A 19,533-nucleotide genomic window follows, 5' to 3' on the forward strand; every position below is an offset into this window, starting at 1 on the left:
CTCCAGTTCTTTTTGAATCCTTAATAGCCCCCCCCCCCCCAAAAAAAAAATGGAAAAAAAAAAATGGATGGATGGTCAATCTAGGAGGGGTCTAGCTTCAGATTTTTCTGAGAGATATTGCCCAAGTATATGTTATTAGTTATGTGTATTGTAGTTTGTTTTAAAGTTGTATCCCTAAGAAGAGAATTTTCCATAATGAATTGAGACTTTTTACAGATGACAGCTTAATTTTGTTTTTGTTTTATTTCTTGCATGACCAATTTTAAGAAGTGCTAGCCTAAATGAACGTGATTGTTCTATTCTGAGTTGACAATATATGTGGGTGGTAGAATCTAATGGTATAGACCATATTGAACAATATAGGAATCTCCAAGAGGCATTTTCATGATTATAGAAACAGGATGCAATATTTAGTATCAGATGGATGTGGAATACTGATGCTGTAATCAGGTTGGGAATGGTCCACAATAAAAGAGTTTGTTCTCCGTATCTGTCCAAATTAATATAGATTTTTTGGTCATGGCTCAACATAATTTCAATGTAAAGTCTCTTTTGTAGGTCATGTTGCCTACAGGCAAGTTTGGATGGGGTCTTATCAATTTTGCAAATATGTGTAGATTTCTAATGGTGTGGGAAGTTTAAAAAATACAGATATCAAATGAATTTTTAGTTTGATAACTCCCATTTTCTATACCAGTATCCTTCAATTAATACTTTTTTGGAAATTGTAGAATCATAAGTGAGCTCTTAATTGCTAGTCTTCATTTGCATGAAATTTGGGTAAGACTAAGAGTACAATATGCTTCTTGGTCATTTTGAGAAAATGAATGTAAAAATGCCAAATGCATTTCTTTGGACAAGTTTATATACCATGACTAGAATGATTGATACAGATTTGTGCTATTAATACACTATCAGAAGTTTATTTGAACATTTATTGGCGTTTTACTCAAATTCTGATGATAAGATGGAAAGTTGGAGTTAGAATCTGCACTTTACTGTACCCAGCCATTGAAATGTATATAATGTTTAGATATTGTAGAGAAAACACATTTGAATAAAAGAATGAATTGTAAAAATGATTAAAATAATACGAAAAAAACCTCTCTTAAAAGTGAACCAAGAAACATAAGTTATATCACAACAAATTAGTTCTTGACTGAGTTGAAAGATAATTCATAATCAGATTCCATGCTGTATTTCATCAAAATTGCCAAAAACCCCAATTGGCCAGAATTCAGAAGGTTGTCTGTACTTTGTGTGAGAAATAAGGTTTGTTTAATTCAACTACCAGCCGCCTTGTTTTTCTAATTGCTCCGTCTTATGTGGTGTGGGCCACAAAACTCTGTCCATTGGTTATCATTAATTTATGTGGCTTTTAATTAATATGTATAATATGACAAGAAAATTGGCTGTCTGTACAAAGAGAGTCATGATACTAAGGCATGTAGTGGAAATTTATAAATGATCAATTCCCAATTATATTTCAAGGATATGGCAGAAATTTCCACAGTGAACTTTGAACACGCACATTTAATGTCCTCATGTTCAACACATTCAACAAAATCTTCTTCTACGAGATTTCTTAACCATATTCTGTCATCAAGAAATCTTAGGAGAAGTTCTTCAGGTTCAATTACGTTTGCACATTATTATCATTAACACTATTCTATGTTATGATAATCATTTAAATCATCCAAATCTTGTAATTTAAGAAGCGTCATTTTTGTTAAATCAACTTGAAGGTCACATTTTTAATAAAAAAATTTGGGTAATAGACAGCAATTAGAGACCATGCAGTTAGAAAAAATATATTAATGCAATTTTTAAAAGTCTTGTATAACCATTACCAGAATTTATTCCTGTATACAAAGGAGACAAGATACCAGCTTTGAATTGGATTGTGTTAACTGTTTATGCCTGTGTGTCTGTCTGACTAAAAAAAACTTAAAAGATTATTATCTCAAAATTTGGTTCCCCCTTCTCCTTTGAACACCCCATTGCAAATTTGTCACTGCGAGAAAAGTGTCTTGGCAAGGTCTATTGTTTGAAAAGTACAAGACAGCACGAATGACAACAGACCACTGAGGTTGAACGACTGTTGAATCTGTTTGTCTTGGGCTGTTTCAGGTTTAGAGATACTTGACAAGGTGATTTCATGAGGCCGATCTTTTTGCACTATAGCTAAGCGAAACTTGAGTGTAACAAGAATGAGCAAACATTTTCCTATGTAGTAGTGGGAAATTCGTTTTTTTTTTTTTTGGAAGACCCTGAAGTTCATTTAGAAATAAAGCTTTGTTAGATAGGGTTACAATATGAGAGAGAGAAGAAAATAAATGTGGTTCTCATTATTTAAAGAAACTGCAGATAAAGATATTCAGTGTTTTTATACCTAGGAATTCTGGACTTAAGGGCAAAACAAACATGCTTGCTGCAACTTGATGATATATGTATTGAAGAAGCAGAGGAAAGTGATTTTGATTTTTTTTAAAGATTGAACATAAGAATTTTAAATTTCAGTTTTTAAGAGGGTTTATGGACTATGCTTCTCCATGCAATGAGGTAAGATTCTTCAATCAAGGATAGAAAATGGGAAAAGGTATTACATTGCTCTTACACATGCATGCTGTCATCTAGTTCTGAATTGAACTCTTCTTCTCTTCTCTCCCTCACCCGCCCCTGCATCTTTTCTCCTTGGTCTTTTGGTGAAGAGTTGCATTCAGGTGGTGGTTTTTGTTCTGTTTGGTTGATTTATTTGAAAAGTTTGCAGGATTTTGTGTAAAAAAATTGATAGAACATGAGAGTTTTGATAGATATGAGATCTTGGATATCTAAGAACTGCTGTAGAGGATAGGCAAAAGACAGAATGAATCTCTAGAATTCCCTGGTGTCACGTGATTGGGTCTTGACAATCAAACTGTCAAATGTCTAATCAGGAATCCACAAATGGTACTTCCTGGCACCAAACAACAACCTGTCTCTTATTTAGGAATATACCAGGATGTAATCGCTGATCGAAGGTTGGGAGTGCATCCTGAGATATGTGATGAGAGAATTTAAGAGGGAAAAAATTGATCAGCGTGTGGTAATTCTGATGGTTCAAAATGTTACATGGAACTCTGCTGTTAAGTTATATTGGTGAAATTCATTATGCTTTTGAACTTTGAAATAAATTACAAACCTTTGACCTGGAAAGTTTATTTTTAAATTTAGTCATTCATATTAAATGATGTACTTTTTTTATCTGACTGACTTTCCATTGATGACAATTGAAATGAAAATTGAATCATGAAAGATTTACAAATGGCATATCAACAGGTGATCATATAGAAGATTTTGGGGCTGGATTTGTTTGTTTGAAGGTGGCGGCCAATATTGCTGTATTAGTACATATTTACTAATACATTGAAGTAAGGATTGAATGAAATTAATCTTCAAGTCATCCAATATTTTTTAATCAGTCAATGGTGAACGTATCTTGTGGTGTTATGGTGTAATTTTTAACTAAATACAATATACCATGATAAAAAATAAAAAGTGTGAAAAAGTTAATCATTTATTAATTGCAAAATATAAAGTATTTACAAATAAAAAGCATGAATGAGAGAGAGAGAGGGAGATAGAAAGAGCAGTAGAGAGAGAGAGAGAGAGAGAGAGAGAGAGAGAGAGAGAGAGAGAGAGAGAGAGAGAGCAGTTTCTGAACTGATAAGGACTTCTATTTTACATGAGTTTCATTTGGAATCATTGAATGTCTTCATTGATACCTTTCTGCAAGAATGATATTTGATAATATAAATGTATTATTGTTAGTTTTAGACAACTACTGGTATTGTGTATTGCAAAAAATATTGATATCTTATACATGTTAGAATTGCTAAACTTCATATAGGTCGAGAGTCACCTCTAACTAGATTTTGTTGTTTCATTCCATATGATAATTAATTTTAAATGTGCTTTAACTCCCTCCATTTCTTTTTGCCTCATGAATTGTTTGCTTCAATATGATATATATGCTGTACATTTGTTATGAAACTTTAAAGTATTCCAAGCTGACATATGACGAATAGGCTTCCATAAATCTCATGTTTATTAATTAGCTAAATGTGTGGGGGTTATTGTGTGTTTCTTTTTCTCTTGATTTAAAACAAACCACCTAGAGTTGGAACATTCATTATTTTAAACAATGAACTTCAGTGTCGAACAAGTGTACTTTGCACCATTCATTTATATTTTAAAAATTTAAATTCCTTGTGAAAAGACTCCGTAATAATGGCCATGCTTTGTAGATTTTTTTGTTTCATGTAATTCCATGATTACGGTACAGATAGGAGTGTCTGTTAATGAATACCAGTAATTTCATTGCAGATCAATTCTTATTTATCACTCCCTCATAGTATTTCTTAATATATATGGTTCTGGTTGTAGAGTTTTTAAAAGTCTTTGTACAATTTATGATACATGTACCCGCTCTTTTAAAACATGGAGACTCCTCCTCAGTTTGCTAGGCTGTTATTGCTTGTTGATCATGCTGTTCGATTTGAGAATACTTCTCTTATATTGAGATACCACAAATGCTGCACTGTGGTGAAAAATTCAAAAAATGTCATCAAATATTTTAGGACTAATATTACAGCTATACTGACTGTCTACAGAAATATTTCGGGTTGTTAAAGTCCATAGAAGAGGAGGAGAAGACAAATCCTCTATTTACTTTACTTATTTTCAAAGGGTTTACATAGGCTCTGCCTGTTACCCAATCCATTTGAATTTTCAATAAAATATGTTTAATTTATGAATTATAATTTTTTAGACAGTCACTCGGACAAACCTGATAAGTGTTTTGTTTTGTTTAGGACCAAAAGTTTCTGTTTATTATTTTAAGGGGAAAAAATATAATTTAAAAAAAAAACATGTTACAGCTACACTATTGCTACTTGTCGACTTTTTAGATGTAGAAGGCAAATTACAAAACAAGTTTTATCCATGATATTGCAGCATCTAAGTTTGGGCAAAATAATAAACTTGCTTGAAGCATTCTGTTAAGACATACCCCTGTTTTCTGTGGATAAGAAAATGTTTTTAAGCAGGAGGTTTATTGGCCCTACCATTGCAACATTAATTGTTATAGACCTGTACTAAGAGGCAAGACATTTCAAAACTCATTTTGCTTTTACTTCTGTAGCCTTTAAGTTTATATCTGTGCAAACTGTGAAAGTGGAATGGCCTCCAAGAAAGGAAAATTTCAACAAATCTCTAAAAAAAATTGTACTAATTACTGTTCCAGACAGATGCAGTAAGTTGTCTATAAAGTACTGTTGCTTATTGGATCATTATTACATTTTCTTGTCATCTTGAAATTAGTGTATGTTTAGGCACGTGAAATTCTTCCAGGTGTTTTGAAACTTGGTTATTCAATTGGTTTGGTGTTGAAGATCAATGGTAAGTTTTCAGAATAATGTTTTTGTGAATTTGGTTGTTGATTCGATTTAGGTTCACCATTCCTCAGCCTCAAAGGTTTTTTTTTTCATCATAAAAATGTTAATTATCCTTCAAACTTTATAAATGAAATGAAATAATATTAAAAGAAATTTGTCGATGATTAATCCATGCATTTTATGAAGTTATTGCAATTTTGGCCACAATGAATTTAATAGAAAAAATAACGTATACATGTATATTATTATTATAGTAACTTGACCCAAAGGGTCGCATCACGTCTCGTTGCCAGGCGCGGATCATCAGATCAACATTGAATTTGATCTGATGATCTGCGCCTGGCAACGAGATGAGATCGGGCTCTTTGGATGAAGTAACTGTTATAAATATATTATATACCCTTGTCTATTTAAAAGTTTTAATTACAAAACTATCTTATTAAAATCAACTGTATGAAGTTTACTTACAAAGCTATTTTGAAACGAACTCTTTTAAAACATGTTAAAATACAGACGTTATTTAATGCATACTACATCATGAGTGTCATAGAGTGATGATACAGAATCTAAAACCCAAAGTGTGATGATCTGGAAAATCGGATTACACTCTGTAAAATTGACAATATCAAGAAGGGAAAACTGATGGGTATATAATGTTAGCTATACCAGTGCATCGGTGGCTCGAACCCCTTTACCTCTGAGTAGGTCTCCATGGAGCCACTAAGCCAAGCAGTTCATTGAAAGCTAGACTTTTCATAATATTAACACTTCAATACTTATTAAATTGATATATATAAAAGGCAGATTATGGTACGAATAAAACAATTCCGGGTAATTTAGAGTTATCAAACATTGCAGAGGATCAGAGGTCATTAATGAAGTATTGAATAGCAGGTATGAAGGTATGAAGCAGGTATGGAAATTAAAAGTTACTATACAATTATTGCTGTTTTTAAGATCAATTTAATACAATGATTAAGCTACCCAATGAGTACAATATTCAATGTTTTGTTGAGGACCAAAACTTTTAGTATATTATTAAATTAAAAAAAAGAAATATTTTATAGTCTGTCCCAAGTTATTGTTTCCATCGCTTTTTGATGATTTTTAATAAAATTACACATACCTGTGAAAGAAATACAGTTGAAATCGTTAAATAGGGAATATATCCAAGATATCTTCATTGAACAATTATCCCTTTCCACTCAGAAAAATTCACAGAAACGAAAACAGATTCCTTACGGAGATTTATAATGAGGAATGTTTACATCTTTTCTCCATTCGGAATACACTCGGAATCGCGCAATATTTTAACGTTATCATCCGGGCTTATTAATGGCTGTAGCAATGCAAAATCTCCGTAGACTTTCAATTTCGGGATGTGTATTGAAACCTGAAGTGGTAGAGGGGGCGTTTCAAAACAGATAATCTGGACATTTTTTATGTTAGTGGATGAAAGTAGTTAGAGCACAAAGGTATTTACTATTATTGAAATATCAAGCAAAAAGTGGTGGAAGCAAAAACTCGGGACAGAGTATAGAAAAGACATTACGGCCACTATATTGCTACTTGTCGACTATATAAATGTAGACAGCATATTATAAGACACATTTTATCCAGTGACATTGCAACATCTTATTTTGAGGCAAAAACAATGAAGAAATATGGGTGAAGCATCCTGTCTACCTACCCTTATGTTTTCTGTGGGTGTGGAAATCTTTTTAAGCAGGATGTCTTATGACTCTTCCCTTGCTAGGTTAATTATTGTAGATCTTAAAGAGGAGACAAGAATTATTATTTTGCTTTTAATTAAATGCCAACTTCATTGTTTGTGCATTTGTAAGCTTTGAGTTTCTATATAATCTGTGCAAACTGTGAAAGTGGAACTGCCTCCCCTGAACAATAGGAAGAAAGAAAAATTTCAACAAATCTCTATACAAGACTGTCATTTGTAGGCTTTTCGTCCATGAGTTCTTAGTAACAAACCTTTTATTAGAGAAACAAATATCATTATACCAATAACTACTGACAGATGCACTGAGTTCTATATAAAGTACTTTTGCTTAGTGGTTCGTTATTACATATATTAGTCATCTTGAAGTTGGTGTATATTAAGGCACGTGAGACTCTTACAGGTGTTATAATTCAGTTGTTCAATTGGTTTGGTGTTGAAGATCTATGGTAAGTTTTTGTGATTCCTGAAGTATGTATGTTTATGTATTGATAAGCAGGTATGAAAATTAAAACTTATGATAAAGATCTGATGGTGTTTAAGGATAATGGTAAAATTTAAAATATTTTAATTTATGTTTCTTTATTTTCTTTTTAAAAGTTAAAGCAGAATTTTTGTAGAGAGTGGGGAGCAGTAACAGTTCTGTTGCTTTGAAAAATTACTGGGTTAATGAGCTATTAGATAACTAATGCCTAAATGATGGTAATCCAGGAATTAACAAGCTTTGGCCTAGAGGTAGATCAGGGAGATGTTTGCTGATAAGTGGCATATTATTTACTATACAGTGTGCCGACACGCTCAGTGAACCCAATGTGGAGGCAACCCATACATTATCTACTGTCATCTTGTGCATTTAAATGAAGAGAAAAAAAAAGATTATTTTTTTACCCCTTCAGTGACAATGATATTGTAATGCGTAGACCAGAAAACCGTGAATGTACTGTGTGGATTACACGTGGGGGTATTCTCATTGAATTGGGTCTGCATTGCGTGGAATTTTGGCGGAGTTTAAGATTAATTCTATCTCGTACAGTAGATATACAGGCTTGCAGTCAGTGATTCATGCTTTGTTTTGTTTTATATACCTCGTGGTTTTTGCTGCAATCCATATCTTTCACATTAACTTCGGTTGGTAGTGATGTAATTAGATTGACACCATTCTTTCTGCTTGGCTGCCTCTGTGAAAAATAAAAACATTTATTGATTCGAAAGGAATAATTACCATTGGGCAGGTCTCGTGTGACATTAACACACTTTAACGTGTGGATGAAAATTTCTTCTTTTTTCCCCCTTGTTTAATGGACACAAGTGAGCAAAAAAGGCATGTAAAATGTCCTCAAGGGTTGTAAAATAGTGCAGATTTTGGGGACTTTGTAACTGGACCTTATATGAAACTTGAATGGATTTGGACCCTGAGGTAAGGCATATACCTGTAACTTATTACCTATGTTGAATTCTGTTAATGTGTTAGCATTTTTTATTTTTATTGGGGGGGGGGGGGGGGGGCTCAACACGCAAGACACACTGAAGAATACACCTTACTTTCTGTTAAGGAGTGTTGTTGCTGTTCTGAGCACCTGTTGAGTAGATAACATTAAGTCAGTTTGCTTTGGTGTATCAAATATTTTAATGGTTGAACTATTTCTTGCCTTTGTATTATAATGTTATAATTTTATTGAAAGCAAGGAAAGCAATAAGGAATAGATCCTGCTAATAAAATAAACCAGTAAACCATCTTTAAAATGAAAGAATGAAAAATTGAACAAGTAAATTAATTTCTGTTGTAATTTAAGATTTCTTGATATGTAGTTCTTAAACTTGATCAACAGTATCAACATTTTTACTACGTTGCCCATGCAGTTGTTCAGACTGATGAATTTTAGGTTTTTGGTATATAATTTATTGCGGAAAGAAATATAAACAACACTTAAGCATCTTGAAGTTGAAAGGCTGCTCTTAATTTCACAATATTGATTACAAATTTTAACTTGAAAAACTCCATATTGGTTCCAACCCAGGAATGGCAAGAATGAAAAGAGTTCTAATTTCCAAGTTTTATCAGACGTTTTCTGTGGTAATTGCATTGCTTGTGCACTTTTAATTATGGTATCCTTTTTAAGGTCCATTTGTGATCTAGAGATATCCATTGTATGTAGGCTTTAGACAAGAGATAAAGTTCAAAGGGAAAGGAAGATTTTAATCCATGCTTTTTTCAGATAATTGCAGGGTTTTACCTCAAGTAGAATTGTAATTGAATTTAGGGCAAAACCAATGATTGCATGTTCATTTGATATAAGGTTTGATTTAAAATAGGGCCTTTGGGATCACATGTCTTTATTGCAATTATAGTGTGTAACTGTGTTTTATAAAATCACCAAACTAAAACTGTTATTTATAACTTATTCAATGTAAGAAATCATGTTTGTCTTTAACTAGATTACAGTCAATTTGACCTGGTTTGAACCCTGCATGTCCTCATTATTTCTTGACCTCATTTTCTGACCTCATTTGAACTATTTGAGGGTAATATTGTGTCTGTTAGAAGATACAGTGGTAACCAATGATGATTGTGGAGAAATTGATACATGATGAATTATCTGTTGTAGATAGAGGAGGCACTACAAGGACTGGCATGCTGGCTTAATTCCTTCTCTTGATATTATCTTCGACTTAATTTTTTTTTTCGATTTCAGCCATTAGGTTATCAGATTTGTATGTTTAGTTTGCAAAAAGACATGAAACATTCCAGCTAATTTCTGTGTCAGGGAGATAATAGTGGCTAAATTAAAAGCTTTCAGTGATTACAGAAATGTTTTAAAGACCAAAAAAAAAATCAAAAGCTCAAATTGGAATTATTCAGGACCATTGGTTGTCATTGAGGCATCATTGAGGATGTCTTCTGTCAACATTGCACATCAACATTTTTGTGTGTCTGAGAGAGAGAGAGAGAGAGAGAGAGAGAGAGAGAGAGAGAGAGAGAGTTCTACCTGAAGGATGTTGTATTTTAAGGCATGTCAAACTGAACATGCTTAGTGGCTTAAAGATTCTTTGCTTATACATTCATGTTTCTTTCCTTTAAGTTTTGCATTATTTACATTGAGCTGTACTTCAAAGAAGTATTTTAGCAAATTTTAAACTTACATGATCAATACATGGACTCTGATCAGTTGAACAACTTTTATATGATATGAAGTCTGCCAGACTTAATCAGTTTAGGTGGTCCAATATTGTATAAAATTCTTCTTGCTATTTTTAGAGTCTTCAATCAAACTCTTAATCTATCATGATCAAACAGGCCTAATGAAGATTATAACATGTGTAGAATGCATATAAAGTAGGATTTTAAAATACGAAATTATTTTAATTTTTACCCATAGTATCGATAAACAATTTTTTTTTGGGGGGGGGGGGGGGGGGGTTAAGGAAAACTAGATTATTGCAAAATTAAAAACCTCAAAGCACAGTTACCTGTTGCAACTAGTCATATGTCACAGAATATCATACACATTTTCGATACCAATACATTTATTGTTCTGTAAGGTACTTTGCATTACATACATGTTTGTTGATGGACTGAATCTTCAAAGTAAGGACCTTGATTGAAAGCAAGGATAATGATGAGGTTTCGTGAATGCATTTGAATAAGTTTGAAATTGAATGTAACTTGTGATATCAATTTGTTGAAGAGGAGGAAGTGGAAGCTCCATCTGTTTAGATCATGCAGAGAAGGAGTTTCAGGGTTCCTGAAGATCTCCATAATTCTGTAACAAGATGCCTCTTCATTGCCCGATTCTGACTTATGATGCACAACATAAACTGATGACAGAGACAGAATAAACCCAAGTGATGTCTCTGCTTCATGCAACGGTTGCATCTATTGCACAGGTTTGCTCTTTTTGCAGCGAAACCTTAGCAGTGTTGTAAGACCATTCAGAAGATTTATGAAAGGAGTGCTGGGATTTTATGAAATATTAACTTCAAAAAGTAGATATTTTATCACGATGCCAAAAAAAAAAGAATGATACAAATGGTGGATTACATGGGCTAAAACAGAAAAAATCCAGATGTTTTATGACATGAATCTTTGATAACCTTGATGAAGTAAACCTATATTCCTGAGAGAGAGAGAGAGAGAGAGAGAGAGAGAGAGAGAGAGAGAGAGAGAGAGAGAGAGAGAGAGAGAGCTCTGAAGTTTCTGGTTGATGATTTACTTCAATTGCCTCTGATCAAATGTTTAATTCAATATAACTGGACTTGGGCACGTGAGTTATTCGGAATGAAGGGGATGTAATTACTTGATACATCGACCAACGCCAGAAGTGCATCTTGAAGTACCTACTTGTTTCAGCCAAATTTAATTTATTTTTTTATTAGCATTCACTTTATGACTTTAAATAAAAGCTTTCATTCCAACATTGTACCAGACCAATTTGTAAGCAGGGGGTGATGATTTTATGTTTAGTTGTTCAGAGCCAAAGCTTTATAAACTAGACCCACTGGCCAGATGACCAGCACTGTGGGCCTTGTGTATATTCCCTCTCTTCAAATACACAGACAGCAGTGTGTAGGTAACTTACCTATTGTTTGTTTTATGGGGTATTTACATGCGAGGTTACACATGTAAGCCTTAATGGTCAATGAGTGGAGAATTAAATGGCTGGGTTTCTCTGGGCCGTTATTGATAGGCAAACCTTGAAGTGGTCTGTCAAGTTTACGATTCTTACTTAATTACACTTGTTCAGGTTTTGGCATATCATTTTAAAAGATTTTGTTTGTTTAAAAGGAACGGTGTGGAAGTTTTTCACACATTGTCAAGATTTTTTTTTCAGTGTTGTTGAATTAGAACTATAAGGAGCAATGTTTTTTGCCAAGGAAGTAGGAATAACGCCTCTGTGCTTTCTATACAGTGGTATTCCAGCTGCCAATGTGTGGAACTATACCTCATAGATGTACGTATTTCCTGCTATATGGGACTAGGATATTGAGCTCCAACTTGTCAACGTCTGACACCAGCATATCACCGTTAAAACTTGGATGTGTGTTATGTACGATTGTCTTGACTCCTTCCCTAGCTGGCACAAGTAGATTTCTCCATGTCTAAAAGTCAGTATTCCCTCTGTAAAAATCCTGCAAGGAATTTGATCGCTACAAAACCTTGAACCAGTGATATTTATCTGGTAGGTGAGAGAAAGAAAGAGAATTTCCACCTGGAATTTTTACCTGTCTCATCCCCTGACCAGGTTAATCTCCAGCCACAGGTGACCAGTGGGTGGGTTACACTCGTTTTGAAAATGATCATTGATTTTCTGATGGAATGACAAGTTTGCAGTATTTTTTTCATTCAGCAATGGAGCCACTTGTTTTGCTTTCATAATCTTAGCAGGGAGGAGCTGTTCATAAATGTGAATTAGAATGGTGACTTGCAGATCTGTTAGTGTGTATGTGTGAATTACGAGAAATTACCTTTATTTTTGAGACATACACTACTTTTCTGTATTATTTTTATTTATACAATGGATTTTAAAGAGTCCCATATGAAGTCATTGGTATGTATTGATTTATTGTAACATTAACATACATTCCTCTCTTTTCTGTCATTTTGTGACTACCTGTAATAGGAAGGTGACTTCAAAGACAAGTTTGGTGCTCAGAAATTATATTTTTAAATATAACGTGCTATTGATACCTGGTTAAGTAGTTTATTTGTCATTCTTTTCTTTTATTTTTGTTCTTGTAATCATAAGAAATTTGTGCACATAATACGTGAAACACAATTTGGTATTAAAAGTTCATTACTATCAAATAGTATGTATGCATGATCAACATCTTAAGGATTTACAGCAATAATTAAGTAAATGATGGTCTAAGTATTATTCAGTTGATAAAATGTGTGTGTACATGTGTTCATGCATGATTTAATTGAGACAGTACTGCATCATTGGCATGTACAACTGACTCATCTTCCCAGCCTGCTGGCATTAACAGTGAAATAATGTTTAGAGAAAAGACAATATTAATGAATATTTGTAACAAACTAGAAATGACTCTTAATTTTGACCCTTTATTCATACACAGTTCAGCTGTTTGGATGACCAAAGGGTTGTTTTACCAATAATTGTTTGTTCCCTTGTTTGCCTATTTGAGGGGATGGTTGGGATGGGGGACAGTGACCTGAATTATTTAGAAAAGACAATGAACCACTTGAAAACTGAGATTGGAGGTAGTCTTACAAAAGGTATACCATATCATATTAACACAAGGTAGTAGCAATTAAATGGTTTAGAAATACCCAGTGAAGGCTCAGGAGTAACTTGCTGTGTTATATTAGCTAACTAAAGAATGTTCCAAGCTTCATAAGGAGTATGTTAGTTTTGATACATGAGGTATGAACCATATAGAGCAATTGTAGCACTGTAAGCTATGTGTGCCATTTCTGATCATTCCCTCTTGATTGAAGTATGGATTTGATATATGTTAGAATATGTTTCAAGCTGTGTGAGGTATGATTCAAGTGTAAGTGAGGTATGAACATGTGTATGTGAGGTATGAACAAGTGTATACGTGAGGTATGAACATGTGTCTGTGAGGTGTGATCCAAGTAAATATGAGGTGTGATCCTGAGGTGTATGGTATAATCCATAAATGTTTTATTTAAGTGTATGTGGGTAGTGATCCTGAAGTGTTTGTGTGGTATGGTATGAGGTATGAACAAGTGTGTGTAAGGTATGATCCAAGTGAATGTGAGGTAATTGATCCAAGTGTATGTGTGGTATGATATTAGTTACAAGAGGTTTGATCTTGAAGATAAATCCTAATTGAGTGAAAGTCTCAAATTTGTATGTGTCGTTAGCATAAGTCGATATTTTGTAAAAAAGAAAAGAATTAACTGTGAAATAATTATTTGATCTGCTTTTATTCTTTTGTTTTTAACGAAAGAGCAAAATGATCATCACATTAAGTAATTAATAACACTAATAATTCAAGGTCTGTAGATTATGCAGAAATGATATTATGTAAGGCACTGAAATTCAATATCTCAGTGTAACAGATGAACACTGACTACTATATAGAGTTGCAGTTAGATGCTTCACACAAATTATGAACATGTCCTGCAGCTGTTCTGACTGAGGTCAATATTCTTTCCTCACATCCAATGATTACGTTGCAACCATTTCCATAATCTGGCATTCATTACATGTCCTTTAGATGGGCATTTTCGGGGTTATTGGTCTGATCATTTTGTTATTAAAGGCTTTTTTTAGTGGTGTTTAAGGCAGATTCTAGCTTATAGGTTAATGACTATTTCATGATATAGCCTCCCACGTTTTTATTTCTTTCTTCAAAAGTAAGTTTTAATTTAGATTTTTATGGAACTAAATGTAAAATGTGAATAAATCTATTGCAAATGATTATAGGTTTTATTTTTGATATAGATATAGGCTGTAATTTTTATTTCAAAGGGCTACACATGGTAGTTCCATGAGTTTTTAAAACTTGGGGAGAGAGAGAGAGAGAGAGAGAGAGAGAGAGAGATTTTTTTTTACTGTTTTCTAGTCTAAAGTGCCACTTTTGCATCCAATTTTTTATTAGGCATATAAATAAATTCATATTAGGTGTATGATATTATGAAATACTGTAACTTTGATTGACTCTAATGTCTCAAGCACATAATTTTGGTATCAGATATGTACTCAAAGATTACATTCAAGTATGCAGTACTATAAAATACATAGAGTTGGTGTCCAAAGGATTTTTTAATTGTCTGAAGGAAATGCAGACATTAATGTACTCTTAAAATGCAATTATTTGTGTTTCTTAAAAAAAAATGAGGACTAGATTGAACAAATTTTTAGATCTTAAAGGGTTGTTATTATACGACCAGTATTTATTTGAAATTTAATGTCCCAGAATTGATGAATTGAAGTAAAAAGCTTGAAAGAAAACAGGATTTTTATTGTGTTTCAAACCTGAACATCAACCATATTGTATCATCTTGTATCAAGTTCTTGCAGAAAGTGCATCACAGATGAGTTTAAATTATTTTTTTTTTTTAAAATTGTGACCGATTTTTAAAAAAATCACTTGTTAGTGTAAAGCATCTCAAGAGTATTGATCCAGTGTGTAAATTAAAGAAAAATTTAAGTGCCAAGAGGTTTTTTACAAAGTTTCTTGAGAGTCACACATGAGTATTTGAATGTTAGGTTTTCGTGATAAACACTTGCCTTGTTTAGTTAGGGAACCTCTTATGTACACAGAACTAGGCCCTAATGAAAAGATGTTTGCTTTTCTGAGTTAGATAATTTAACCCACTGCTTCAACAATCTAAGGCAGGATTTCCCCTTAAAGAGGGGCCAACAAGTCAATGGTGCTATTCTTTGGAATACTGTTTTTCTCCTTTGGACTCCCAGGGGAATGCTTCTGAGGTGCCACAAGTATAGAGAAGGGGGTGGTCTACTATAAAGAAAATGTACTTATTGTGTGGTGTGAGGAACTAAGGTGTGGTTTCATGGCACCACATGATGTGGCTTATGTGAGAATTTACTAGTGGTGTCTGTTGTGTGAGGACTTAATGGTAACATTTATGTCTGGATGATTCTATATGTGTAGTATTATAAGCTTTGGAATGTCTCATACTGGAAAGAAGGTAATGCTAAAATTATCCTTGTATCATTGATAAAAACAACCACTAGTATTTGTGAAAGTTTCAATTCCTTGTTTCTAAAACAGTTTTTGCCACAATGAAGGGAAATCCTGCAGAGATTATAGAAAGCATGTTACTGTAAGTCTCCCACAGTGAGGTTTACATCAGTTTGTGTAGTGTATGGATTCCTGGGATCCAGGATATTGACAAACTGTTAGAACATGGATTTTAATGGGATGAATGTTCTGTGCTGCATAATGATGAGATAATGTTCCTAATGCTAGAGACGGTTCTGACATCTGTCAGTCACCAAGCACCTGTTGAGAGAATTGACTGACTTCAGGTATAAATACAGCAGTATTTATAGATTTATGATATTGGTTGATTTCCAATAATATGATGGTTGTTTTAATAGGGGGGGGGGGATGGTTGACCTATTTAAATTCTCAATGATCCTGTCAGGAAATGTGTATACCTGAATGATGGGGATAAGGATTTTCATAAATTATTATGTGATTTATCAAGCTGTCCAGACTATGAGACACATTGCAGACTGTGGTAATCTATGGATAGCTTTATTGACAGTCAGGGACCTTCATCATGTTCATGGTTTTCTTCTGAGTTAACACTGTTGGCTATGGAAACCTATTCCATTCTCAAAGCATCCCTGTCCAATAACCCCCCCCCCCCCCCCCCCCCCCCCAATAAAAAGACCCCAAAATATCTCCATGCAATTGTCAGCATTGCCATACATTATCATTTGTTTATGTTTTTATGATCTATTTATAACACTAAGTTCAAATGCACTTTTCTGAGCATCAGCCTAATACTTGAAGATGAAGAGGCTTGACTTGGATAATGTTCTATTCCTCTTCACCTCTATATTGTGTTGAAAGCATCAAAAGCAAATTGGGTTTTTTAATTATAATCTATTTAGACAATGCATTTTAAGATTTTTATTGTTTGTGACAAAAGGAGTTTCGGCATTACTGGGGAAGGGGGTCCAAAAGGTGATACATTAGTATCTGTTCAATTTTATGAACAATTGAATACACTGTAACAGTTAATCAGACTTGCTTGATGTAAAAAGAAATTTAAACAACTTTACTATATACAGATTCAGCACAGCAAGCAATTGTAGTATTGATGCAGACAGACTTGTAATTATAGCTAAATTAATTGCCTTACTTGCATGACTTCAGTCCACAGTAGGTGACATTTCACCATATATCTTAATCTTTCATATCTGCATTTACAGTTAAGTAGGCCTTCCTCTGTGTAATGCGGTCTCTCTCGCATCACACCCCAAATTTCCTGTCTGTCCAATCACCCTTCCTTAAATAGAAGTACATAATTGATCAGCGAGTATTTGAGAATTTTTGACAGTTCAATATCAGAACTGATCATCATGTCCCCCTTTCTGTGAGTGTGGAGCCCTACTGACACAGTAACTTTTGATTTACTGTAGACTGGATTCATCTGATGTCTGATACTACTTTACAAAGTTCTTTGGTCAGCTAGGGTTTACTCGGGGAAAAAACACACACACACCATGGATCTATCGGCCTTTTATCAAGTAAGATTGTTTGGTAAACTTCATTTAATTGTAAACCAAGTGGAATTGGAGAACTCTTCATTGGTGTCTGAATATAGTGATCTTGTTAAGATGTGCATGTGATGCTGGGCTTGTTTGTATATCTGTTGTTTGTACTTTGCTTTATGGATTCCAAATTGTCTTATTTGATGGCTTTATAACATTTCAACCAAAATAATGTCCTGCTTTGCTTTGAGCATGTCCTGTTTTTGTCCATTAATTGAAAGAAATAAACAAATGAACATGGCTATGGGTGTATATGGGGTGTTTTTCAAGAAAAAGATGAGATGGATGAATTTGATATTCATCTCACAGATTGAACTTCATTTGAGAAAGCAAAAATGTAAGTCAGATGTAATCTGTTGTGCTTGGAAGTGTATAGAAAATTGACTTAAAAGGAATAAATTGGACTGTGAGCTACCAAATTTATTCAGATATAACCTGGGTTGGATCAGTTTTAAGCTTTTTGATAAGATGTTTCATGTTTTATAAAGCATAAACTGTCCCAACCCAATTCCAATGAGAGCTGTTCAAAAATTATGGGGACAGAGTTATTGCTTACTTTTATGGGCATAACAAATTAAAAATGAAATTTTCCCGAAACATAATTTTTCATAGCTATGGTGCCAGAAAAATGATGACTACAATAGTTTCTAAATATGAAAAATTGATTCAATTTTTCTCTATGACTCTTGATACTGGTAAGTTTTAATAATATTTTCTTTGATTTAAACTATTGGTAAGTTTTTCTGACATTTATTTTGCCCAAATTATTGAACAATCCTCATATTTTGATGAATTTAGTGGGGAAAATATTTTCATTCCTCAAATGATAATACTGGACTTGTTGAATGACTATAAAGATATTTGAAAATAAGAATGCAGTGAAGTTCTCTCCTTGACTTATTCAGATAGTTACTATGTTCTGGTAAATTGCCATAGATGCATTTAGAAATTTGGACTGAGTTGTTTATACTTATGTGCTGACAGAGTTGTTTATACTTATGTGCTGACAGAGATATCATTAGCTGAGAGCAGGTGCACTACTAGTATTTAAGTTATATACATCCATCACCCCCTTCTGCCCTCCCCCTCCCCTCCCCACCAATCTCCATACTATCTGGCTTTTATCCCAATATAGATTTCTTCAGTATGTATTATATCCAAGTGATGCAATTTAATCTTGAGGGCGAGAGATCTAATTCCTGTTTTACATACAATATTGAGCAAAATATTTACAATACCTGTCTGGAATGTAGCTTATCATAACATGAATTAGTATCAGTTCAAGCTGTGGGTATTAACATTGACTAATTTTGTTGATAAATATCATATATACATGTATCAACAAGTTAAAAATATGTTGTCTCTCTCTATTGGAGTTTTTACAGTATTTTTAGAAATTTTGGAAGGAAATAATGCACTATGACATCTCCCTATCTAAAGAAAAATGTAAATTATGAAGTCATGACATAGCCATTCTCTATTAATTAAATATCAGAATGAAATTGTTGAACTTATAAATTGAATATCTGATTTTCAGAATATTGTCCTTTGCATTTGAATGTTTTTTTTCCAGTGATAATTCTATAGAAATGAGGAAAAAATTAATTATGATCAAACTTTAAAACTCCTCATACGTGTCAATTAGGCAGCTAAAACTCATATCTATTTAGTGTACAGTGTATTACCAAACTCTCTCTTGTAGAAATGAATAGTTATTAATAAACAAAATATGGAAAGAATCTCCCCCCCCCCCCCAAAAAAAATAGAAGATGCAAAAACAAACTTACAAAAGATTAAATAAGTGTTATGAATGAAAGAGCTAGATAAGTGCACACATTGCCTAGTTTTATTGAGCATCTCCTCTCATTTATCATTGTCTGCAGTGTATTTTATTTATGTCAGCTGCCTTGTAAGGACTAATCAATATATGTTTAATCATGTGGTGATGCATGCCTTTTGTTTTTTGGTCGTCATTCTTGCAATGCAATCAAATGCCATGCTGAATGGAATTGTCAATACTGGTTTTCTCCAATGTTGTTTTAGGGTTTATGATTCTGCATTCTGTTCAGTTTTGAATGGAAACTGATACAGCCGCTTGCAAAATATTTATTGCATAATTGGTGAA

The 19,533-nt window shown here is 33.4% G+C and overlaps 1 protein-coding gene and 1 long non-coding RNA gene across 18 annotated transcripts in view; one reads left to right on the top strand and one right to left on the bottom strand.

Annotated features, from left to right (window-relative positions):
• Positions 1-19,533, bottom strand: part of LOC105328925 (uncharacterized) — a 76,298-nt gene that overhangs the window by 39,735 nt on the left and 17,030 nt on the right. For all 4 annotated transcript variants that reach the window (XR_010708565.1, XR_010708567.1, XR_010708568.1 and 1 more), the window contains 2 exons: positions 16,997-17,143; positions 8,253-8,345 (listed from right to left, as the gene is read on the bottom strand). This is a non-coding gene — a long non-coding RNA (uncharacterized lncRNA). The remainder of the gene's footprint in view (positions 1-8,252; positions 8,346-16,996; positions 17,144-19,533) is intronic.
• The window catches only part of LOC105328926 (vitamin D3 receptor), a 94,512-nt gene that overhangs the window by 36,148 nt on the left and 38,831 nt on the right, over positions 1-19,533 (top strand). For 4 of the 14 annotated variants that reach the window (XM_034471591.2, XM_034471592.2, XM_066069236.1 and 1 more), the window contains one exon: positions 2,521-2,562. The exons of 4 other annotated variants lie outside the window; for them this stretch is intronic. In XM_034471591.2, coding sequence (XP_034327482.2) covers positions 2,521-2,562 — 42 coding nt within the window. Of the gene's footprint in view, positions 1-2,520; positions 2,563-8,344; positions 8,585-12,149; positions 12,714-15,775; positions 15,812-17,276; positions 17,385-19,533 lie in introns of those variants that run through there. 6 more of the 14 variants (XM_034471600.2, XM_034471602.2, XM_034471603.2 and 3 more) reach the window with 5 other exon arrangements.

The sequence above is a fragment of the Magallana gigas genome, chromosome 8 (assembly GCF_963853765.1).
Source record: "Magallana gigas chromosome 8, xbMagGiga1.1, whole genome shotgun sequence".
NCBI classification, from domain to species: Eukaryota; Metazoa; Mollusca; class Bivalvia; order Ostreida; family Ostreidae; genus Magallana; species Magallana gigas.